Genomic DNA, 25,822 nt, shown 5'->3' on the forward strand with positions numbered 1-25,822 from the left:
TTATTGTCTTATCAGTCAAAGGAGAAACAGAAGTCTTTTCTGTCTGATCTGAGAGAGCACTGGAGTAAACGTCAGCTGGAGTTGCTGTTGACTTCTCCGTGGTGAACTTTGAGGAAGCTGTGGGAAGTGCAGTGAGATTTCTGATCATTTCAGGTGTCTGATCTCCTGAGCCCTCTTCTGTTGATGTCAAAAAAGAACTTTCCTCTGGTGTTAATGAATGTTCATCAAACTTGCTTGTGGTGACAGATTTTTCCGTACCAGATGACACTGATATTGGCTTCTGAGTACTGAAAACAGATGAGGATGAAGTAAAAGCACCTTTTGAAGTATCACTTGAAAGCACTGTTGTTGTTATGATGCTTGAGACTTCAGGGAAATCAGTAGTGCTGTCTACAGAAAAATCTGCATCTATGTCACTCAGAAAGGATGTAGTTTCTGGCTTCATTGTTGACGGACTGACAGAAGCAAACGACTCCATTACGGTAGGCTGACTGCTTTCACTTTCAACCTCACCATCTGGAACACTGGTAAGGGATGGTACTTTAGTCTCATCTGTATCAACATGCTGTGTTACTGCAAGTGATAGCGGTATTGATTCCACAGTGCTGGTTGCAGATGGAGATACGTCACTGAAAACAGAGGTTGCATTCAATATATCTGTGGTGTCATCACTTGAAAGTTCTACATCCATTGGAGCTGTGTCCGAATAGGTTATTGTCTTATCAGTCAAAGGAGAAACAGAAGTCTTTTCTGTCTGATCTGAGAGAGCACTGGAGTAAACGTCAGCTGGAGTTGCTGTTGACTTCTCCGTGGTGAACTTTGAGGAAGCTGTGGGAAGTGCAGTGAGATTTCTGATCATTTCAGGTGTCTGATCTCCTGAGCCCTCTTCTGTTGATGTCAAAAAAGAACTTTCCTCTGGTGTTAATGAATATTCATCAAACTTGCTTGTGGTGACAGATTTTTCCGTACCAGATGACACTGATATTGGCTTCTGAGTACTGAAGACAGATGAGGATGAAGTAAAAGCACCTTTTGAAGTATCACTTGAAAGCACTGTTGTTGTTATGATGCTTGAGACTTCAGGGAAAACAGTAGTGCTGTCTCCAGAAAAATCTGCATCTATGTCACTCAGGAAGGATGTAGTTTCTGGCTTCATTGTTGACGGACTGACAGAAGCAAACGACTCCATTACGGTAGGCTGACTGCTTTCACTTTCAACCTCACCATCTGGAACACTGGTAAGGGATGGTACTTTAGTCTCATCTCTATCAACATGTTGTGTTACTGCAAGTGATAGCAGTATTGATTCCACAGTGCTGGATGCAGATGGAGATACGTCACTGAAAACAGAGGTTGCATTCAATATATCTGTGGTGTCATCACTTGAAAGTTCTACATCCATTGGAGCTGTGTCCGAATAGGTTATTGTCTTATCAGTCAAAGGAGAAACAGAAGTCTTTTCTGTCTGATCTGAGAGAGCACTGGAGTAAACGTCAGCTGGAGTTGCTGTTGACTTCTCCGTGGTGAACTTTGAGGAAGCTGTGGGAAGTGCAGTGAGATTTCTGATCATTTCAGGTGTCTGATCTCCTGAGCCCTCTTCTGTTGATGTCAAAAAAGAACTTTCCTCTGGTGTTAATGAATGTTCATCAAACTTGCTTGTGGTGACAGATTTTTCCGTACCAGATGACACTGATATTGGCTTCTGAGTACTGAAGACAGATGAGGATGAAGTAAAAGCACCTTTTGAAGTATCACTTGAAAGCACTGTTGTTGTTATGATGCTTGAGACTTCAGGGAAATCAGTAGTGCTGTCTACAGAAAAATCTGCATCTATGTCACTCAGGAAGGATGTAGTTTCTGGCTTCATTGTTGACGGACTGACAGAAGCAAACGACTCCATTACGGTAGGCTGACTGCTTTCACTTTCAACCTCACCATCTGGAACACTGGTAAGGGATGGCATTTTAGTTTGTGCATCTGTACTTTCTTCAGACGTGGTAAGACACAGGGGACCTATTAAAGTAATACAACTAACAGGATGCACTGATGAAGATTTCTTTTCAGTTGTATCCTTAGTTGAAGTTTTTTCTGTTGACGCACCACTTGAAACAGACACATCTGATTCAGCAGGAGAAGTGACTGTGGGAATATGCCTGAAAATTTGGTCATCTGAAGTTACATGCATGTCTGTGTGTCCAGTGACTCTTTCACTGGGGAATTCCATAACTGGTGATGTAGGCTGTGATGAAAGATGGCTTAAAACTTCACTGGATGAGGCCACTGTTTTTCTGAATATTTCAGTAGCACTATAATCTGGGGAATCAGTCGTTGCAATGGATCCATAAGAGGGAGTAGTGGTTGGCTCATTTTTTTTCTTCTCTTCATGCGGAGTGGCAGGTGTGGAAGTTTGTTCTAACACACTAGTGCCAGGACTAGGTGTTTGATGAGTGCGTCCTGATTGTACTGTATTTGAAGTTACTTCACTTTCCATTTGGGCTTTAGCTTCTGTATGTGTAAAGGTTAAACTTGTTGATGATGCTAAGGTAGAGATATGTAGATGTGGGCTGGTTGTAAACATATTTACACTTTGGACTTCTGAACCCTCCTCCTGCGTTATAGATACCGCATCAGTTCCAACTCTTTCTGTAGAGGAAGTTAAACGTATTGGGCTGACTCTAATCCCTCCTTGACTTGTGATTTTATCCTCTGGAGTTTCAGTCGGTGCTTCAGATTCTGAAGATTCAGTATCTCCATCTTTATCTTTGTCTGTGTAAAATCTGGTTGAAGAAGTAGTTGGAGATTCATCCTCAGTCTTCTGTCTCTGAGTCAGATTTGAGTCACTTTTCACATGGGCAGGAGTCCTTCCTGTCTCATGTGTCCCTTCTTGTACAGACATAGTGCTGAAAGCAGGGGTTTTCACATTAGCCTTTGATGTTTGGGTTTCTTTAACTTCTTTGGTTCTCTGTGGCTCAGTTGGTGTTACTGCAGGAAGAAGGTCAGTAGTTTCTGTAGAAGCTGAGCCAGCCACAGTTATTTGTGCAGTTTCCAGTGGAATCTTGTCTTCCACTGTTGTGGCAATAACAGAGGTTAAGTCTTTGTGTTTTGTGCCTTTTGTGGTCAGATCTGGCTTTTCTGTAAAAGCCAGAGGTTCTGTAGGTTCCTGTGTAGATTTAGTGAAGCTACCATCAGAGAAATCAGTCAAATTAGGATCAAATGCCATGGAAATGTCATTCCTAGCTCCGAGAGTTGTCACATTTGTCAGAATCTCTGTACCTTTGGCCTCTTTTTCTTCCACGCTTTGAGGCTCCAGTGTGATCTCTTGTTTACCATTAATAAAGCTGATAGCTGGGGTGATGGTTATAGCAGCTTGCGGGAAACGGTCTGGGTCTCTGCTTTGTATGATTGGCTCACCAACAGCTACAGAGGGAGTGGGATGGTCGAGCAAAACTGGTGTGGCAAGAGACTGAGCATCCTGTGACTCTGAAGCCTGGTTAGCTGTAAAGAAAATAAAGGAAAATTAGCACATAAAATTAGCACATGAAATTAGCGCAGAAACTAAATTATATTTAGTTTATGCATTAAAGACAAAAATACCAAAGGAACAATGTTAACATATGAAAAGATAGCAAAATTACACCATTCCTAACTTCCTATTTCTTCATTCAACATTGCTGTAATTCACATGCTAGCATCACAAAGCTATCATGTATAGCACAGTGCTGTATATTACATATGGTACAACTGTTAATCTGAATATGAATGTGTTGTGGAAGTGTTCAAATTATCATGTTCACTCCTTGTATATAACATAAAAGGAAATTCCCTGAAGTAATTCAGATCTTAGCTGTCTAAGTCTAACACAGAAGCAGCATTCTGTTTCCACTGCAGCAATGTTATCATCAGCCGCCTACACTATGTTGCCAAATGGGTTTATGTATTCCTATAAATAAACAAGATTTGTCTGGCTGGAAGTAGTCCACATAGTGTTTAAAAGGTAGTGGCTTTAGACTACTACAAAAAATATGTTCATCCAAAGCGCTTTACTTAGGAAACAGTGAACAAAAACATGAACTTTACTGAAAATAGACCTGATAACTGAGGCACAGCATGGCCTGTCCTCTCTAGAAATCATCTGTTTAGCCTCATTATGAGAGTGAACATTTCCACTTTTACTTTGCAAGCAAAGAAAAGAAAGGAAAAAGCCACTTGATACTAAGCCATAGAATTATGAATTTAACAAAGATGATAACATATACAGTGCTGGCTGTAGAAAGAAAAGCTGTGATTAATCTTAAAATTAACAGTGTGGCTATGCTCCTTACCCATGTTTGCATGATGTATAAGCAAGGAGGAAAAGACTATTCTCACACCAAAATGAGAAATCTCTTCATAAACAAATTGAATAACCTCTACCTCCTTCTCTCTCTCTGTTTCTGCCACTTGTTCTCTCTCTCTCTCTCTCTCTCTCTCTCTCTCTCTCTCTCTCTCTCTCTCCTTTCCCACAAATGACGATTAACAAAAATTACTGGTTGCAACAATAACACCTGCAGTAGGTAGCTCAGCTTTGCAAAAAGACACCTGTTAGAAATCCAGGTAAGGCCTGGGAACTAGGCAATATTCCCACTTGTCTGACCCACACACCTTCACAAACTATCCGTCTCTCACACACAACAACACACACACAGTCCTTCTCTAGTCTTCATCACCTGTCAGCATTATGTAGCTGCCCAAACATATTTCAAAGAAGCACAAGTTCAGCTTGCATTCAAGATTAGTCACAAATACAAGTAAATACTTCAACAAACTGGACAAACTGGGATTTACCTAAAAACTCTCCTATTTTGTTCTTGTTCTACTCCCAACCAGTATTTAAAGATTTGGGTTGAGGGAAATTAGAGTTAAATGTGTAACAACTGCTGGAATAATAACAATCACAGTTTTTAGTTTAAGCGTTTTGAAGTCGTTTACATATTTGGAGAATAGACGTTTAAATAACTCATAATGGGCATGAATGTCATGATAATTTATTATCTTTTCTTTTTTTGTCTTTAATGACTTTTAAAAACAAGAATTGGGTGCACAAGTTTTAATTTAGTTTGGATTTTCTCTATTCCACACAGTATCAAAAGTGTACACACAGGCTCAAATATATACTCTCACTTAAATGGCTCTGGCCATTTAACTTGTCTTTAGCTGACTTCTCTTTAACTGTCTAGGGCTGTTAGTTTATCTGCCAGCATAAAAAAGATTTTTGATGGCACTCACTGGATTGACCACTAATCAGAACAATGGAAAGGTTCAAGGAATTCATTTAAGTTCTAAGCTGTAGATTAGCACAAGTTGGGAAGATCTCTTGGAGCTATTTCTATAACAACAGTATAACAACTGCAGATTTAAAGATCATCGGTTATTCGTATGTGCCACCACTTTACCAGGTCTGGAAGAAGGACCAAACTGTCGCCCTCAGATGAGAGGAAATTAGATGTTCAGGAACAACCTAGGAACCACAGAGGCTTAATCCTGCTATGAAACTCCTGGAAGAGCAGTGTCACTGTCCACAGTAAAGTAAATTTTACATCACCATTGACTGAGATGGTGCCGACCAAGAAAGAAGCTTATGCTTCTAAATTGACATCCTTAACCTCAACAGAAATTTGCAGCTGCCTACATGAACAAGCTTTTCCAGAGAAAGGTTTTATGGTCAGACAAGACAAAGACTAACAGCAATTACAAGAGTTATATTTGGAGGAATAAAGGTGAGGCTTTAGCACAGAACACTGTACCAGCTGTTAAGTATAGTGGTGGTGGTAGCATCACGCTCTGGAACTGTTTTGATTCCAGTGGTACTGGTAGATTGCACAAAGTTGATGAAATTATCAAGGAGGTCTACCTCCAAATTTTTCAACTTCATCTCAAATCAACAGCTAGACAGTTGAAACTTGGACATAATTGGGTTTTCCAAGAGGACAATCCCAAACCCACATCAAAACTGGTTTTGGAATGTATAAAGCAAGCTAACATTAAGCTTCTGGAATGGCCTTCCCAAAGCGCAAACCTCAACTCTATTGAAAATTTGCAGATGACACTTAAAAGCCACTTAAAGGTCATTTAAACCAACCAATTTAAATTAACTCTACCAATGCTGCCAAGAGGACAGTTTAAACATCAAGCCAGAATTATGCCAAAACACCAAAAGTGTCTAGTCAAGGTGCAACTTTCTAGGAGGCTTTAAACCAAACGCTAGTGGGGAAGTATGTATAGGTTTGAAACTGTATGCAAAAATCTAAAGTAAATTCAAATTCATTTTTCAATGATTGTATGCTGTGCAATCATTCAACCCTAACAAAAGAACAGGTCAAAGAAATCATTAAAAGCCCCCAACTTCAGTGCAATCCATATCCATGAATAACTTATGTAGACTACAACTAGATCAAGATGAGACACAGGACAAAAGGTAACAGCAGAAAATACTGCATGGACACTTGGTGGACAGGTAGAGCATGAGCAAGTGTGGGATTGGCCTTAATGGAGATTACGCTCCTTGTCTGCTTCTAGCTTTTTACATGCATGATAAGGGAGTGCTGTCAATAAAGCTAGCACAGCAATGTTGAAACACAGCAACTCACACCCAGCCCTTATTAATTTGTTTCAAATCAGTCTTAGAATTTAGTAAGGTTACCTGGTGGAAGTGGATAGGCAAGTGATATTAGCTGTTAGCACTAGCTAACAAATGCTAACAACTAACATGTGAGCTCAGTGGTGCAACTAACAATATGACAGGGGTTTCCACGTGAATTTAATTACCAGAATTTAACAATGACCATACAATGCCAGGTCTCCATAGCACTATATCTATATCAAAGTGAAGTGTAGCTAACTTAACCTGCACCACCTTGTGGTACTGAGGCATATTCATATTCATAGACTCTAGGTATTAGAGTTTCCACTATTTTCTGATTGTCTCTTAGTGTTATAATTTTGATAGCTCTCACCAATGGGGATGTTGTCAAAGCTAAGTATTTCTGGGGACAACACAGCTATACAGGAGTGTAATTCCAATATAGGTAAAATGGGTGTGGGTTGTTAGGGTTTACTGCATAAATGTATGTGAGAGGGTTAAGAGTACAAACCTTGCACAAAATAGCATTAATAAGTATAATTAAAGTGCAATCCTCTTATCAAGCACTTTACAAAAATGCAATTAAGCCCACTTCTAAAAATGTTAAGTACTCTTATAAAGATTTGTTTAGCAAGCTTTCATGGACTGAATGTTAAAAAGATGTTTAATTACTGTAAGAATGTACTGTTGGTGGTTTTGTGACATCTGTGGTTGCCACGCCTCAGAGTACCAATATTTCAACAAGTCATAATATGTCATATAAACACTAAGCACTAAACAATGAATTTAATTGTCAGCAATTAATCAGAAACACATGTGCACAGTTCACAATAACTCTGACAGATTTTGAGGTGCACTAAACAACAATTCATTGATATTATTGTGCACTTTGTTACCATGCATCTAGACGGCACACTCTTCCCAGTGCCACAATATTTTCCAAAAGCTTTTCCCACACAAACTGGGAGGGCAGAAAAGAGAGTGTCTCAGCTGAGCTACATCACATGATGTAGCAGTAAAAGTAGCTATAATCACCCACTTTGGTCAGGCAGCCTCCAGCTGTCCTGACAGAGAGGGGAGACTGTGAGTTAGAAATGACATCATCTTTTGAGGTGGTGTCCAGTCTGCACTGAAGAAAGGCATCTGTGCTTACTCAGGTAGACTGCCAACACACCTCTGCTATTGCCAGGCTGGCTGTCAGCAAGCTGGTACGTGCACACACGAGGAGAGAAATACTGCAGCTGCATAGTTATTTGCAGTACAAATACAGAAGTACAGATAGAGTTTGTATTTCTTTCACATAGAGGGCTCTCTTACACAAGCAATGTCATGTGCATTCTTGGCATCTAAACCAACAACACTGGATATACACAGTGCTTATGGCCACATTAGCACTTTCATTGTGTATAATTTGGAAAGCAGATCATTGCTCTCTCAGGTAGGCTTAGAACCTACCACAAAGTTATTCACAGTTTCTGCAAAATGACCAGTTCATTCACTTGTATGCTTTCCAATTTAGCAGATCCCTACCCTTCAACACAAACTGCTCTCCAGGGACAAGAAATGAGTCACCATAACAATATTTGAAGCTCAGATGCAAAATTCATGGAGTAAAAAACGATGCAGCTGCTGTTTGCATGTGAGATCATCCACTGTTGACCCAATGAAGCCAGTATAGAGGAACACAGAAGTGCCACTGATGATTGCTTAATGAGTTCCCTGGCTGTAACTGACTCATACAACCAAATCACTGCTTTGCTAAAGGATTTCACAACTAAGTGTAAGGATCAGATTTAAAGACTTCTTCATAAAGCTTTAATGTCTGCTTTGTGGCTTCTGATGTCACCTGTGGTGCACAGCTCCTTACTATCATTCAGTCTGACTTTTGGAGCTTTATTAAAATAATAGACCATCATTTATCTTTAGAAATTTAGTTCTCTTGTGCTTGTGGTTGGGAAGTTATGCAAACAAGACCACCACTGAAAGCAGCATTTAGTAATTTTCACGTTTTACTGTGACAAAATATATTTAAATTATTCCAACAATTAAAAAAAACATGTAGCTTACATAGTTTCAGTCTCAGCTATTTGAATTATGCACAAAACCAGGTTATTTTATCTCACTATTATTATCTTTCTCTTCCTGTGTTTTCTTCTATGTCTAAATTATCATGAAAACATCTGGTTCCCTCAGGCAAAGCATGTCTTTCAGCAGCGGTGACTTCAGCACACTGATAACACATAAACATGTGGTAGGGGGATCCCTCTTACTAAATGACTGAAGACTTACAACCAGTAATTTGAAACACCACAGAACCATGAGTACTCGCTCACTGTAACTACTTATGTTTGAGTCTATGAACAGACCGTAATTAAATATTAGCAAAATTCAGAGATCAAGTCCATTGAACCATAACTTAACCACTTAACTACCTTAATGGCTCGTACAAATAAGGACTTTAGATTTTAAGCCACCCATTCACTTGATGTAAACAAAATGCTGAAGAAGAAACCCTTTACAGTTGGCTTTGCTATATTCACATATCCGTTTCGCCATAATTCTCTCCATAATTTTGTCTTTAAAGACCCAAGAGGAACAACCAATTTGCAGCTACTCTACATCAGCAACATTACAATAAATGGGCCCAAAACACAGCATGTGAACAAAGTGCAAAACTACACTTGTAACATCAGCCTTTCTTTTCATTTGTCACTCCTTTAATCTCACAACAAAACGGAGATAAAAACTGCACTGAACAGAAAAATTTCACAAGAAAGCTTAAATATTAAGGTATTGTTGGTGCGTCTTACCTGATGCATTCTGAATCTGCGTAGTGGTGGTCTGGTTATCTGTGACCACTGCAGCTGGATGGGCTGTTGTACTGGCCACCGTTGAAGTCGTTGGAGCAGATATAAAGAACTCTGTACCAAACTCTGCTGCTGTTTCGTCCTCCATCAAGGTGCCACCAATGCGCTCTGTCACCTGAGTGGAAGACTCATCAAAGACATGGACAGCTGCTGAAGATTTCACTTCCTCAGTTAACATTTCACTGTCGATCAGGATGATTGTGCCTGGTGAAACGTCAGATGTTGGTGGTGTCTCAACATCCTGTGCTTTAGGCGGAGTTTGTGTCGCACTGCTGGCAGTATTTGGTGTCACTGTGGTGGTTACCTTCGCCTCACTGACATGATGGGTGTTATTTAAAGGTGGAATGGCTGTGATTGTATCATCAATTCTATTGGTGTCTGAAGGGCTGGCTGAGCCATCTGGTTGGGATGGCCTAGTAGGTGGCTGACCCTCTAAACCTATTATAGGATCAACGTCATCGTAGCTCAAATTATAGTCTGTTGCTATATCACTGATTGAAGGTGATGGTGTTAATTGTGAGGAGCTAAGCATTTCCTCATGGCTAACTTCAGATGATTTGGTTGGAGTGTCAGTGAGATCAGAGATCGATGTGATATTCCTAGGATCTATGACAGTTTCCTCTGTCTCCCCTTCAGCAAACATGAGCTCGTTGCGGAGAGAAGCATCTGGTATAGGGACGTCAGGCTGAATCGTGCTGACCTGAATTACTGATTGATCATCTGACTCATCAGCAGACACCGTGGCATCAGTGCTTTCCACCGTGATCTTAGTTTCTGTGGCTGTGCCACCATGGGCAGCAGCAGTTTCCACAAAGGTTACATTTTGATCATCAGTGCGAGAATCTGGCGCAGCTGTTACATCATCATCGTCCTCATGGTCGTCTTTGATAGTGGGTGCAACTGTTGTGATTAACTCTTCCTCATGGCCTGCTGGGGTGGGGCGAGGTGGAGCCATGCTGGTTGAGAACATAGATGGAGGATCTGGAGAAGAATCTGGAGAAACGTCTGCCTCTGATGTTTTTTCAGATGTTGTGGTTGTCAGAATGGTGCTACTCTCCAGTAAAGGGATGGAGGTACTAGGACTGATGGCGTTGGTGGTCATTTCTACCACAGATACATCCACAAAGGAAGTCTGGCTGAATACCACTCTCCTTCCTATACAACATACATAGGCACATGATCACAAAGTCAGAATGAATTTAAGTATCAAACAGAGCTTTTGGTTGGCTAAAGTGACATTTGTATCACATTACTGATCTAGATAGCCAAGATTCATTGTTTCATTGTCAGCATTTCACAAACACCATATTGATGTACATTAAGAAGCCAAGATTACGAACAGTAATGTGATTCAGCAGGTCAATTTTAAGTCACCCTTAATAAGTTTGCGAGATAAGTCTAATGAGTCCGTTGCAGTCAATTAGCGATAGCAGCAAAAATAAGTGGCCACCAAATATTTAAATACCAAGATATAGTTTCCTAGAAGCTTCCCTGTCAAAGGCTTCCTCTCTTATATCTAGCTTTAACAGTTATTCATTAAACTTCTTCAAATAAACTGTTGAAACCACAGTAACAAAGCAAAGTTTTACTGTGTATTATAGGGCATGGAAAATAATCAAAGTTATCTTAATCAGTGAGACTACCTCAATTTTATATGAACAGCCAAGTGCACTTTAAATGTTTCTCTGAGCGTGCTCTGTGGGAAAGGGCAACCATGTGTTTAACAGATGAATTAAACACCATATAAATCATAAGTAATCTAGTGTTGTGGTTTGGTCAAGAGCTACCCTGGCTTTTTTATTCTTGTATTCAACCCACCCGATTATCTGAAGAGCAGCCCTTGACTTGATCACTTGATTACAGTGATGGTGTTTAAAGTTCACTAATACAATTATTAAGACGTTCTTTTAACACTGGTTCTCCCCTGTCTTCCCAAGATCACTTTCATCAAAAGTTATCTCATTTACTCATAAACACCAGTGAAACTGTTTTAGAAAGCTTTCCTCTGGGGCGCAGGCAGAATCTGTAAAGGCAGCTGTTGACCATTACGTAGCAGACCCCTTTCCTCGTGAAACTATCTCTGATGTAAGGTGTGACATATGTTTTTCCCTTACAGGAAAAACTGTGCTTGCTCTCAGAGGGAGTGCATTATGTCACCAATGAGTTTGAGCTGTTCCCGTTATTCAGACCTTTGTTTTCTTTAGGCCACTCCAAAAATCAATCAGAGACTAATTTTCCAAATTTCCCACCGCACTACCTCTTCTCACTTCGTCTTTTTGTCTAATCTAAGTGGAGTAGATTTACACAATATTCCTTTTATTAAGATATGATCAGGCGTGGGAATTCAGGAAATGATGGAGTGAATCCTGCCAAATGAGAGTACTTGAAAAGCACTTACGCTGGGAGTGTAAATACAACACGAGTGAGAGGGCTGACATGAAATACACAGAGCAGAAGCTGAAGGTGGCCCATTTGCGTGCCCTCTGAACTCTGTAGGGACTTATCACCACGAGAGTTAGCATGGCCCAGGGGCAGTAAATGGCCAGGCAGTGGGCGGCTTATCTGTCCAACTTCTCATTTGTAAAGATGGAAAGGCCAGGTCAGAGGTCAGCAAGGATGACTGAATTTAGAAGTCCAGCAGTAGCTTTGTCCATTATCCAAACGTCTGCTCTGATAAGTACAAGTGAGAATGACAGACAGCAAACTGACAGCGGAAATGAGAGGTGAAAGATGGAAAGGTGGTAGATAGCGAGGCTAAAAAGGCTGACAGATGTGGCATTAGTCGCTTTTGGTGTTTCTCTAAATGGCAACTATCACCTGTCATTTTCTGTTGTTTTAGGAAAACCGATTAGTTAAGAACGCTCACATTTTAAGGGATTAAGTCTAATTCTGCCTACTTCCAGTCAACCATGAAACGTCACTATTTATAAAGATCTACAGCTATAATTCCTTTCCCTCTCATGGTCAGTAATTATCACAGTGTGCAGCAAGAGTTGGCGAAAATAAAAAATTTAAAAAAAATCCTCATGATCTTATTTAGTGTTTAGGTTGATTCTTTGTTATAATGTTGAGTGCAATTAATTTGACTTTATATATTGCACTCAAATGCATTAACTTGTTTTTGTTTGATTCACAATAACATCGAGGTTGTATGAGGGTAAAGTTTAAGAAACCTTGATTAGCCCAGCTGGAAGCAATAAAGAGTCAAACAGATATAAACTGTTCTCATTCTCTTAAGCAAACTTTTGGTCATTATTCCTCAATCAAGAAAAAAAAAGTCAGTCTTTTGCTTTCAAAGAAAACAGAGTTTACCACTATGAATTCACTTTTCTCTTGGCTCGCTTTTTTGCCTCAGAAATGGGCGGGAGACAAACTTTGAGACAGTGAGGTCAACGGGATGCTGTAGTCTGGCACATGACATGCAGTGCTCAGAAGAAAATCCTCCCTCAGCGTTGCTCATGTTGCCGCTGTTACTGAAACTATGCAATCGCAAGGCGTGAAACAGACGCAAACTGAGAGGGAGGAAAGAGAGGCTTTCAGATATGTTAAAAAGGTCAGTCTGATTCAGATGTGGCAAAGTGTAATGTGGTGCAAAGACACAGAAAATCAAAGGGTGGAGAAGCAGGAGTGAATGTAGGAGATGAGATCATAGCTCCTTACAGTCAAGCCTGGTTTTGTTAGGGAGTGGTCTGTGTCTTTGGTCACTGTCTGTCTCTTCTAACATATACGTCACATATATAGGTAACACTTTGTTCCATGACAAACTCCAAATGCAATAAGGAGTAACAACAGGAATCTTGGAGTGAGCTTTTACCTTTAAAGCAGTAAGCCCCAAACTTTCTAGTTGGTTCTGGGAAGCCAGTCTGATTTCTGTAGCGATACATGGTCCTCACGCCGAGTTGGCCTCCGCCACACTTAGTTCTGGGGACTGCGACAGGATGCCGTACGCTGCCATCGGAGAGCCAGCCGTAGTCACATCTGTCCAGCCCCTGTCGCCAAGCAGCATGCAGCTGTCCGGGACTTGCCAGGACAGCTTTCCTCTTTTTACACTCTTCACTGGCTTCTTCAAAAGTCATCTTATGGGTCACGGGAGCATAAAAGACTTCACCTGATGAAAAAATAATGAGAAACAGTGGCAAATGTAGATGCACATAGGTGAAATAGCAACAAATCATCTGTGGTCACAGCAACACAAAAAGAGGGTTTATTACCTAGTAGATCAGAAGTAATTTCTCCTTTAAAATGTATTTACTATTTTTAGATTGAAAACATATTGAAATAGCCTATACTTTAGAGCGATCTCAAAAATACAGATTTTTAGTCCATTCTGACCTTTCAGAAAAGACCAACACAGCTGACATCAGTCACAGCTGTGCAGGGCAGAGACCCAAAACATCTCCCACCAATCATATTTAGGACAACAGTAGTTCTTTCATTATATTATTCTGAGGTGGGATAGCAATGCTGAAAATGTGCCTGGCCTGTCCATAAATATGTTTGTATTGCAGGACATTAGGTTTCCCCAAAGTGGGTAGAGCAAACACCTGCTGTTTCCTTCCTTCATGTTCATGTCAGAATCTCTGCAGAATGACCAGCGTGAACGTTTGTCTATGCTCACAGGATTATATAAATGAAAAGGGTACTAACAGCCAAGATCTTAACTAAAACCAAACAACATTAAGAGACGATGGCTGACTGACTGTATGTTTTCAGTTAGTTTTGGGCGTAACGTTTCAAATATCCCTTGACGGTTTCATCCCATTGATTTACAAGGGCATTGAGATTAGGAGATGTCGTTCACACAGGAATGTTTTCCCTTTTAAAAACAGATAACATACGTTATATTCTCAAAAAACACAAAAAACCTATTTGATTTCAGTATTTTACACAGTGGTTTTACTGGACCCTTCCTGCTCTTTAGATATCATATTGATGACTGCTATAAGCATAAATAGACTTCACATTTTGTTTATCTATATTCTAAGATCCCTGGAATTATATAACTATAGAAAAAAAGCAGTCAGTGTCTTGCAGCTCACTCATTAATTTTCATGGTTAATTTATGTGCAAGTTATTACACTTGACAACCTCAAAACACATCAAACCGCATCCGCCAAGCATGTCTGTTCCTAGATCATAAATGGTCAGAAAACTGAGACAATATTACAATATAATGGAAATGAATATTCAGGTTGTTGTAGGGTGCCAAAATTTTCCTTGTTCAGTTCCAGAGGAAGACCGCTGTAACATGTCAGTCATCTCTATCGATTTTTTCCTTTCATTTCTCGTCCATCTCTATTCTGTAATGCACACAACAATGATGAGGGGTGTGTATTTGCATATAGGTATATGTCCTCAGCGGATGGGTTCACGTTTATGACTTGAAGACTGTGACAAATATATTTGAAAATATATTGTGTTGACTAAGATGACTGCGCAGTAAAAATCCTAAGGTAGATGATAAAGCACTTTAGTAAATAACAGGAATAACAGGATGGACAGCGAAAAAAGAAACTGTTGGCTGACAAACTAAGACTTCCCATAAATGGGGCCAAAGACCTTTAATAACCCCATTATCACATTTTTGTTGGTGTCTCATTCAAAAACCACTGTAGAAAATATGTTTCAAGTCCCACTTATAACAAAACTGGAAAAAGGTCACCCACATTCACCAGCTTTTATATTTAAACAAGAACAAAAGTGTGTTTCCAAACTGTAAAAATTAAATGTACTTCAGCACGGATGATGATTTGAAGGCTTTTTTAGTTCAGACTAAACATGGGTCAGTGCTACTGAAGGACAATCCACTACTTACCATCCAGTTTGCCTACATAACAGTACACATCGTAGGTCTCTGTAGGTTTTCTGGTTCCATACGACCTGACACCAGGTTTATTGGGAAGGTTGCCTTGACAGCCCTCTCTTGGCTTTGTAATTGGGTATCTATATAAAAAGAGAGAAACAAAGAGCCATTTTAAAGTCTTTGTCTTTCACATCACTCCAGAATTCAGTCGGACATATAGAGCATACGTGATTAAACAGCAGTGTTGTCGTCTCTGGGACAGGCAACTAAAATGCAGCTAACCTCACTGTCTGGTCAGCAATCCAACCGGCATCGCATTGATCAAAGCCGTCCTCATAGGCTGCTTTCAGTTGCTCATAGGTAGCAATGTTTGCTCCAATGTTTTCACAAGTTTGTACAGCTTTCTGGTAGTCCAAAGTGTACCTGCTGATGCTTGATCGGTAGTGAAAGACAACACCTAGCGATAAGCAGTGAAAAATGAAAATGAAAATTAAAAATTCAGTCATAGAGTGATCTGGAAGTCATTAGTTTAACTTCAGCGCTGTAAATTATGGCAAACGTCTTATAAAGCACCCTCTATGTGTGATATAACTAGGTCACTCAGCTTCTTTGGAAAGAAGGATCTCCGCAATAAATGAAGGAGCGACGCGAAATGCAGCTCACCACAAACAAACGAGAGAACTCCATATGATGCCATGGCCCTGAAATCCCCATATTTGTGGACAGTAAATAGACGCAAAAGATATGATTGATAGTCATAATTAACATTGCAGAGAGTTGGAAAAGAGGTTATGCAGATTGTGAACCAGTGAAAACCAAAACTATCTGAGTGTCCCCCCCCCACCCATGTTTTCTACATGAGTTATATCTCCCAGCGTACTTCTCAAATGAGAGCATGTAGAATCCACATGACACTAGGTAAGGATTGATGACCCCACCCCCCCACCTCACCACATCCCCTACCAGCATAAGGATGCTATCATTTTTAGGATGCTGAAGAATACTGCCTCCCACAGACATACTAACGCTTCCTGTGTGCCCGTACAATGAAAAAAAAAAATCCATACTGACACGGTGGCACCCAAGATTACAGCAATGCACTGTGTTTGAATGGATAATCACTGGAACTAAGGCATTGCTGTGGCTGATATGGAAAATTACCAAAAAAAAGGTCATCTGACTCTTTTTCAAGAGAGCGTCACCTCTAAAATAAAAGCTGTGGTTACTCTGCATGACTAACAGTTAGCTGCTGCTATCAATGTAAGCAAAAGGACGCCTATAACTTTCCCATCCTGTTTACATTTCTGTCAGCACTTGTGTGACATTTCACTATTATTAAGTTTTGCAGCATCCCACCTCTACAGTTTTAAAGTTTTTGTCTAATTCCACCATAATAAAGGAAGGATACTGGGAATCTCTTACCGCTGACATCGAGGTTAACAGTATCCTGGGTGTCTTCAATCCCGAACATGACCTCGCAACGATAAGTGCCAGCGTCACTGGCAAGCAGCTTCACAATTGTGAGCGAGGCGTCGCCGACAACTTCAGGATGGCTGGGTACTGACACACGGTTCCTGTAGCTTGAGCCTATCTTGATGATCCCATTTTGTGCCACCAGCACCGTGGACTCTGTTCGTCCCTGTATTTTGCTCCATTTGATCCGCAAGTAATCCTTGTTGTAAACGACTGTTCCACTGGGGCTGATGACTGGTGCTGAGGTTGGGATTGTGGAAAAGTAGCAGGGAAGATTTACCTTCCCTGAGAGGGACCCTATGACTGGTTGGATGACTGATAATGCATTTGAGGCTGAAAGGCAAAAAGCCAGAGTTAGATGGAGTGCAAGTTCATTTAATGTTTCTATTTTAATGGCAACCTTCTTTATTATGTTTTATTTTATTCAAAATGCACATATCTCCTCTTCAATTTTCACTCTTATCCTAACAGATCGAACCAGACAGTATGAAATGCACAAGTCATTTGCACTGATAGGGTGTGACCACTGCACCAAGCCTTAAAAAAAGCATCCATTATGACTTGACTGTTGGAAAGTTAAACCTCAACTTTAAAATGATGGGTGTGGGAACATATTTAACACAAGGGCAGTGTATGTGCAGCATGTCTGTATTAAGTTATAGATAATCAGGGAAAGAGGGAAAGTCATCATGGTTGTATTATTTCATGAAAGTTTGCTGCTTAGCTCTGTGCATGTTCCTGCTTTAAAAACAGGATAAACTAAATAAGCAAACCCACAAAAACAGAAGTATGTCAGTGAACACTATTATGTGTATTCTGCATGTCAGATAAAGTTCTAAATGCAAATGGCAATAAGATGATTATAGTTATTTTGGATGGTGTAGAAAAGCATTGACAGGGAATGCTCTGAGCGGACAGTCCAAGAGGTGTGAGTCTGTGTGCTTCAACAGAGGGTCTTATTAGGATGTGGGATGAAACCAGCTGTTCAGCTTCCAGACTGGAAGCAGAGTCTAATTGAAAGGTGTCCATCCCATACCCAGAGACAGAGACAAAGCTATGGGGACAAGTAGTATGCAGGTCCTAGATTGTAACCCTCAATTCCTCTTGACCAACCTCTAAGTAGAGTCTTGCAGGTTTCACACAGCAAAGACTGGAAGAAACTTATCAAACATGCTAAACAGTTGCTGTGGAGCTTTAAGAAGAGCAGAGGAATACAAAGGAAAGAAAAAGAAAGAGGCAGGGAGAAGAATGGAGGGAGGGATGTGGGTGGGGAGTGACTAAAAAAAGGAAAAACAGAGAAAATCCAAAACTTGGGCATGGAGAGAGGGAGCGGGAGAAAGAGGAGTGACTAAAAAACAAGGGAGGAGAACTAACCCATTCAAAGCTTACCTGTTGCAGCTGCAGCTTCACAGAGGCAATATAACCACAGGACATGCTTTATATTCAGTATCATCTGTTGGGAAAAAAAAAGGAAAGGGAGTGCAGCTTAGGAAGCAAAAAATTCAAAGTTTAAATGTTAATTGCATCCTCATTTGGCTTAAGGAGAAATGCAACTACTACAGTAGGTTATAACAGACAAGTCTGTTTAAGCACTTTTCTAACATTATGGTCTGGAGAAAAAAATACTCCCCATTTATTAAGCATGTGTATTCGCAAAATATCCACATGAAAAAAATGGATGTTCCATCGCGCTAAAGTGTGATTTTAATACGTTGTGTTTATAATATCTAACATTACCAAGCATGATCTTTTTATTCGTCTCTAAGTAAGATGTTGAGCTTTGTATGTCTCGGGGGTTCAGATGTAAGACTCCCTGTGGGGTCGGAGTTGTGAGTTTGTCGAGACAGAAGGACAGGAGCACCGAGCCCCTCACCCTCATTTGCACCCCGCTGTATAAACACATGCGGTGGGTCGCAGTCCTAACTGAAAACTAGTATTGTTTGTTTTCAAAGGGAGACAATCTCGCACTAATGGCAACTGGCAGGTTCAAAAGATCATCCTCTAAAATACTGCAGGATGGCAGTCTGCGCCTTTAACTTAACACGGACACTCCCACGAGCTCCACGCCGATTCAATTGAACGATTCTAACGGAAAATAAATGAGACTTTAAAAATAATTTAATACCATATATCCACGGAGGATATATTGCTCTTAGATTAACGTGAAATAATTTAGTCATATTTACACAAATACATGCATGACTTGATGTAATTGCTGGAGTGTTTTTAAACCCTCTTTCTCTCTCTCTAAGAAAGCTGAAAAATGAACACAGATCAATACTGAAGCATCACAGGGGAAACTAATTGGTTGCAGGCTTTTACAGTTTCTTCGAGCGCAGTTCAGGGATGTCCCTTGCTATGAAGCACAATCGTCTGCTTTAAGTACAGTTATTGATTCAAAATCCCACTTTTGGCAATAGCAACACTTTATGCGACGGTTCTTCTTCTCAGGAACACCTGTTGCTTCTGGACACTCCACAGAAATTATGACATGGGTGGCATGGTCAGTCCAATTTCTAACAACTGACTGCGGAGTAATCTCCAGTCCACAGACCCTTTTTTCTAAATTTGTTTGTCTTACTCGTCAAGAAACATCTGCACATCGGTGCAGGTTATCTGAGGACAACATCGTGGCGCGTGTGTTTGTCTTAAACGACTTGTGTCCTTAAAAGTTGCATTCATTTGATTTAATATTTGTTTAATATTATAGCAAAATACACATTGAAAAAGCAACAAACCAACAATAGGAAATCAGTTATTTTGCAAAGAATAGTCTCAATTCTTCCTTAATTCAAAGATAACTATCCAAACAGAAATAAACTTACCTTTAAATGATTTTTATTCCATAAAATGTACAAAAATCGATTTGCGTCCTTATATAGAATTAGTCCCGGTCCGCAACATGCGTGCGTAAAAAAGTGCCTAAATAGGTCTGCTCCACATTGGAAGCAGCACTTATCTTCCCGGCGTGCCTCTCAGTTCCCCTTGATGCTCTGCAGTTGTAGTGTCCTACTCTGGAATGATGTGCACACAGCGACTGAGACCGTGAAGTGCTGGCACGGAACAGCTTCAATTTTACCTAAATCACGCGGTTATTTCGTCAGTGTCAAGAGGTGGGGCCCATAAAAAAAAGTGAATGAGACACAGAGTGGAGGAGGGAAAAAAAAACCCTAATTTGACCATGTGCCTTAGAGGTGTACCCTCAACCAATCAGACTGCTTCTTTATCACAAGGATCTTTTTGGCTGGTAACAAGAGTCCCATATGACCGTCAGATAGCATAAAAGTAATCAAAACTAAGAGAATATCAAATTAAAAGATATTTCATAGCTTTTTCATTTAAATATCAAGAAACAGATAAATCATCTGCTGCGGGGAGCGCACCAGTCAAGGCTGGGCGATGGAAACGGGGCGGTGCAGACATGGATGGTTGAGTTTGAGTCACAGAACATACTTCAGTCAACACTGTGAGGGAGTTTTCCCATCCATCCCGCTGAACCGCTTTGTACATTTCAGACAGTCTCATCCGTCGTGCGAGCATTTGGTGTGCTAGTATGAATGCAGTTTTTAAGGTGCTAAGAAGAAAGTTCAAGTGTTCATCAAGAGAAACTGATGAGGTTGAATAAAAACGTGTCACTTCTGATCACTGTGCAAAACCGCCTAACTAAGAGTGAAACAATAGTGGTTAACTGAAAGCTTTGGTCTTGCTTTTTTACATAAAAAGCAGGGGGCTAGATTGTGTTTATAAAGTTGCCTGATGATCATCATTATTGGCTACTGCAAAGCAGGCAGGGGGGCAACAGTGTCAATGTGTAACAGCTGTTAAAATGAATATGGAGTGCTCTGTGATAACATGAATGCTGTTTAAACATGCTAATTATCACTTATTTATTGAGAAATTGGATATAAGCATCCTCTTACACCCAGAGATCACAGTCTGTGGAGTTAGTGTCCTTTCCAGAGAATTTTCTCTGAACCACTCAAACATTATCTGCTTTAAAGCAAAATTATTAAAACTGCATTTAGGTGCCATCAGTACTGTAGTAATAGCATTCCTTGACATGATCCGAAAGAGAGAACTATATAAGGTGAGTCGATCTAGAGTGCGTTTGCTGAAGCTAGAGAGGTTCATTCATTGTTCAAAATGATGGTATTGGTGTCTGAAACCAGCTGAAGGGCAGAGCTAAGGTGAAAAACCTCTTGTGAAAAGTCAGCCCCTGAGGGACCTTGTAAAAAGCTGTAAAAAGGTGTATGTTCCATACCTGAGTGGACTGGAATTATCTCAGGGGCACTGCAACAGTTCCCCATAGAACAAATCTCTCCTGCAAAGTAGCAAAAGAAGAACTGGGCGAGATGGCGAGGGAAAGTTGGCGGTAATGTGTTTCAATTTTAACTGATTTCTCTATCACACATCGACAACCGACTGTGGAATTCTAAACATGGGAAGTCTGATGTTTAAACAGACCTGTAAAATTAACAGTCTGAGAGCATGAAGAGTAAACCAAAGCGCTTATAACACTATTGATATTCTGACAAAGACAAACTGAAATAACTTTGATAACTTTTTATAAACTTTGTTTAAAGAAAAACACTGAACAAAGGGAAAAAATGCAACTTTATCTAAGTAGAATTAACATCTACTCAGTTTTAGCTGCAGGATTCATTTTACAGCTGAGTCAATGCTAAACTAAAATCTGCAAGTCACATAACATTCAACATTTCTAGTGCATGAGAAACGACTGCAACTTTTCACTGTGTAAAAACCAGCGGGTTAAAGAGGCAATCAAAGAGTGTTTGATCCTGGTGATCTGTAGTGCAGGCTTCTGGGTGACCCACGTATCACATTGCCCGTAAAGGCGGTCGCCATCCGGCCCCATGCCACCTCAGACCGCATAAAAGCGGCTCCAGCCTAAAGGGATCTGTCTTACCTGAACTCAGAAATATGAAGGTTATAGTGACTTCATTTTAATGTATATTTAACACTGTTTTCCATTTAAGTGTGTCTGTGTGTCACCAGAAAATGTGTTTCCAGAGACATTTATAGAAGGAGGAATCACTACAAAGGCAATTTTGAGGACAAATCCTTTCGTTTTTAACTATGAAAGATGCAGTCGCAAAGCTTGTGAGTTTAATTGCGATATAAATAAAAAGGCTCAGTTTGAAAGTGGGTGTGAGCTGACCTATTAGTACTGAGTAAAGAGCACCATTAGTGTCAGTCCTCATGTCCCATTTAGGGTGGACCCAGGCTCCATTCCATTTTACACTCCTGTCATACATTATTTGGGATTTTTAATGCAGTATGTAACTCCCTTTGTCAAGAGCCATTTCATATGCAAACACACACTGTTGCAGTTGATGTGGTCTCTAGGATTGATCTCTTTCAATAGAGTTGCTATTTTTTTTCTGTTTCCGTGGATTTGACAAAAATCGTTCAGTATGTACACGCGTATGCCGATAACAGAAAATCTGCATTTCTGCATGTTCTCCCTGTGAGTGTGCCTCCCACACAGGTACAGGGAGAACATGCTCTCTGTCTTAGCCCTGTGTTGGACAGGCCTGGGTGTACACAGGCTCATGTCCTGTGATAGCTTGTATTGGCTCCACAGTGTGACCGTAACTTGGATAAGAAAATAGATGGATGGACGACTTCAACTGGCACACACAAAGGCAACCACATTACTCAAGAAAGCAAAAAAAAGAATAAAAAATGGCATAAAACTGGTTGTAATTTAGGTGTCAGATAAAAGTTAAACCTGTGACCAGGAGTGGAAAATGACAGAGTGTTGGTTTTTTGGTTGTGAACCCACTATTTAATGCAGAATGTGGGGGGAAATGGAGTTGGCTCTGGACAAAAGTGAACCTTGATCCCTTGAAGTCCAGACAACCAAACCTTATCCCCACAGCTTTAGAGGCCATGCAATGTAAGTGGCAGTGCAAACATTGATTACAATGACATTTCTTCAAATCAAAATAGTGTGAATGTAAAACAAAGTGTAAGAAGTAAGACGAAAGTAAAGAAATAGGCTTTATTTCTTCTCTTGGATATCATTTGTAATAATATATGATATATAACTTCAAATATACGATATATTTGTAGTTCGATACTTCCCATCCTCTTTCAGCTCCACCTTCACCTTCCTGGTCTTGAACTGGTGCATTCAAGTCCAGGAAGGTGAAGGTGGTGAAAGCGCACCAGCTTTCACATGTGTTAACCACCACAATATTCATGCTAAAAGCGGTTTTGTGTAATAAGCTTAACTTTTGCAATAACTTTGTTGTGGTCACCTATCTTTTCAAACTGCTAAACCAGAAGTGTAATAATATACTGTTTGATGTATTATCTGATCCAGCTCAGAAGAAAGAAAATAGTTCCTGTGGTGATGCAGTGTTTAGCTCTGTTGCATCACAGCCTAATGGTTTGGACCTGTTGGCTGGCTGTGGCCTGTCTGTTTGGGGGTTGTATGTTCTCGCTGTGCCTGTGTGAGTCGTCCCTGGGTGCTCCAGCTTCCTACCGCAGCCCAAATACATGCATGTTAGGTTAAGTGGTAATTCTAAATTGGTTGTAGGTGTGAATATGAGTATGAATGATAGTCGGTCCCGCTGCGTTAGCCCTGTTGGACTAGCAACTTCTTGTTGTGTGACAGCTGGGATAGGTTCCAGCTCTGCATGGTCCTGTAACCGAGTAGGTATGTAAAAGGAATAAGGTTCCCTGCTAACCACAAGTACTTCTTTCTATGACTTCTTAACATCTTTAAAAAATATAAAGGCAAAAAAAAATAAAAGAAAAGAAAGAGCTGCACAGTAACAGTGAGAATGCCTGAATAATGACAGTTGTTTGGAGTAATCTGTTGTCACTCGGCAAGTAGGGTGTCAGTCATGTTGGGACAGCTGACCAGCTGTCAGTCACTCAGAGAGAAAACACAGATTTCCTCTTCTGTGTAACAATTGTTGCTTCTAGGGAAAACCACTGATCTACACTGAGTTTTGTGTGTTTTTTTTTTTGGCTCCAGCTTCTAAAAGAATGTCTTCACCTCAAGTCTTTACATAAAGTTTTTGTGGTGATATTTTAAGAAGCCCAGCAGACTGGAACTTTATGAATGGCTGCATCTGGCACGCTTTTTCTTACACTGAATGGATGGCAGTGGAACAAAGACATAAGAAGCGAGTTAAAACCAGAGAGGGGGATGATAATCGAACACAAACCATCCCCGCATCACAGATATTTGCCAATTGCAGTTCACATAATGCAGCAATCTGGAAACCTTTTAATCCCCCAACCCCATTCTTTCCCAGCCTATGCATGACCTCTGGGGACTTGAGATTGCAGTGCTTCAAAAAAAATGTTGGTGTCATGTTGGACAACTCAGATCCTAAGTGTTTTAAAACTGTGTGATCTTAAATATTTTCACTAACTGTGTGAACAGTCATTGACTCCTTATGGTAAACTTCCAAGTGGAGTTATGTTTCTAACTCTTACTTTAGCCACTGAACAGATGGGCGTGTGAGACAGTCAGTTATTAAGCCAGGCAGAAATTAAGCCTACACAAGAGAAGGCAGTATGGACAGCTCAGCAATTCTTTGGTCTCTGACCAAGAGGAAGTTAAGATAATAACATAATGCATTCCCTGTCATGAGAGAAAATCAAGTCAACTGTAGAAAGTCATTTTGGTTTCCTTGGTTCCAATTACCGTTTTAAAGGATGGTTTGGTAAAACTGGAAAACAAATCTTTTTTGGTCGCCCATTAAAATGTTTGGGTGGTATAGATGACTTTTAAGATCTCTTGGCAGTCACTGTATACTTCTAAGTAGAATCAGGTCAGGCGAGAACATGAAGAAACTACAAGACAGTGATAGAAAACACTTGCAAACATTATAAAACATTTGAAATGAAACAAATCTTAAAGTTTGCATATGAAATTGTGTTGGAACATCACTGTTGCTGCTTTCTCATCTGATTTTACCTATGCATGAGTAACAGCAAAAAAAGAAAAAGAAAATATATTTAGAGGACCTTCTTATATGGCACCTTTTGAGCAAAGTTTAACTCGTGGGGAAAAGAAAAAAGCTTCCCCAAAGCACACTCTGCAGCAGGTAGCCATTATCACACTTAATGTTCAACCACCGTCCTCTTCAAACCTGAAGAACATTTGGTTTAATTCAAATAATGAGGCCAATCAGTTCACACCAGCATCTCAAAGAGAAGGCCCTCATTATTCGTGATTATCAAAAGGCTGTTTTAATGACTGCGTTGAAACAAAGTGAGTACTCTTTGCCACTGGCTATACTGCTCTACTGCAGAAAAGACATCATGAATGAGAGACAACTCAACTCTAAATGTTGTATGGAAATTTGTATTTCAATAAAGTTAATTAAGCAATAAAGTAAAATAAAAAAAACAAAAAACATTTTTAACATTCATGGGAATAACACAAGCAAACATGTAAGTAACTGCCAGGGTAAAATTGTACTGTGTATTTCTATTATAATGGTGAGAAAATGAGAAGGCGAAGACCAGCACTGCAAAGCATCTTACACGTGTAAAAGATTTGGTGGAACTTCTGCAAATGCAGGGGAAAACTTTCCAAACAACACTGTGTGTTCAGCTGCTGAATGATTTTAAAGTTTAAGCTTAGATTGAATATACCATCTGTTTTTCATATTTATGCTTTTTTTTTTTAAAGATTTACTTTCTATGTTTATTTTAGATGGCACTGAGACATGTCACTATGTACATTTCAGTTATTACCTGGAAAAGTAGGTGTTCAAAAATGCTGGTAGTCTGGTAGTCCGCGTAAGTCTGTCTTAAGCCATCAAAGGTGCAACTGCCCTCAACACAGTGTTCACATATTTCAATCAAACTCTAGAAAACTGTCGCATGAGATGACAGTGTCGGTGCGTTTAGATCAGGACATCGCCTGATGTGATGTTGCCTTTTCTCACGATGCTTTCATTCGCAGTCCTGGAAATATTCTAGTAAGTCAATGCAAAGGGGTTGCCTGGGAACACGCAGGAGCCCAGACACATGATGCCCCCTCGCTGTGAACTCACCCATCAACTTCCT

The 25,822-nt window shown here is 40.1% G+C and overlaps 1 protein-coding gene across 1 annotated transcript in view; it reads right to left on the bottom strand.

Moving 5' to 3' along the window:
- LOC135933686 (versican core protein-like) overlaps window positions 1-22,989 on the bottom strand; it is a 47,899-nt gene extending 24,910 nt beyond the window's left edge. The window contains exons 1-7 of the mRNA XM_065471806.1: window positions 22,896-22,989; window positions 16,712-17,095; window positions 15,572-15,746; window positions 15,302-15,429; window positions 13,235-13,594; window positions 9,430-10,641; window positions 3,274-3,495 (exon numbers count right to left, since the gene is read on the bottom strand). Of these exons, the coding sequence (XP_065327878.1) occupies window positions 3,274-3,495; window positions 9,430-10,641; window positions 13,235-13,594; window positions 15,302-15,429; window positions 15,572-15,746; window positions 16,712-17,095; window positions 22,896-22,989 (2,575 nt within the window). The remainder of the gene's footprint in view (window positions 1-3,273; window positions 3,496-9,429; window positions 10,642-13,234; window positions 13,595-15,301; window positions 15,430-15,571; window positions 15,747-16,711; window positions 17,096-22,895) is intronic.
- Between the last annotated feature and the right edge of the window lie 2,833 nt (window positions 22,990-25,822).

Source organism: Pelmatolapia mariae, linkage group LG12 (assembly GCF_036321145.2).
Source record: "Pelmatolapia mariae isolate MD_Pm_ZW linkage group LG12, Pm_UMD_F_2, whole genome shotgun sequence".
NCBI classification, from domain to species: Eukaryota; Metazoa; Chordata; class Actinopteri; order Cichliformes; family Cichlidae; genus Pelmatolapia; species Pelmatolapia mariae.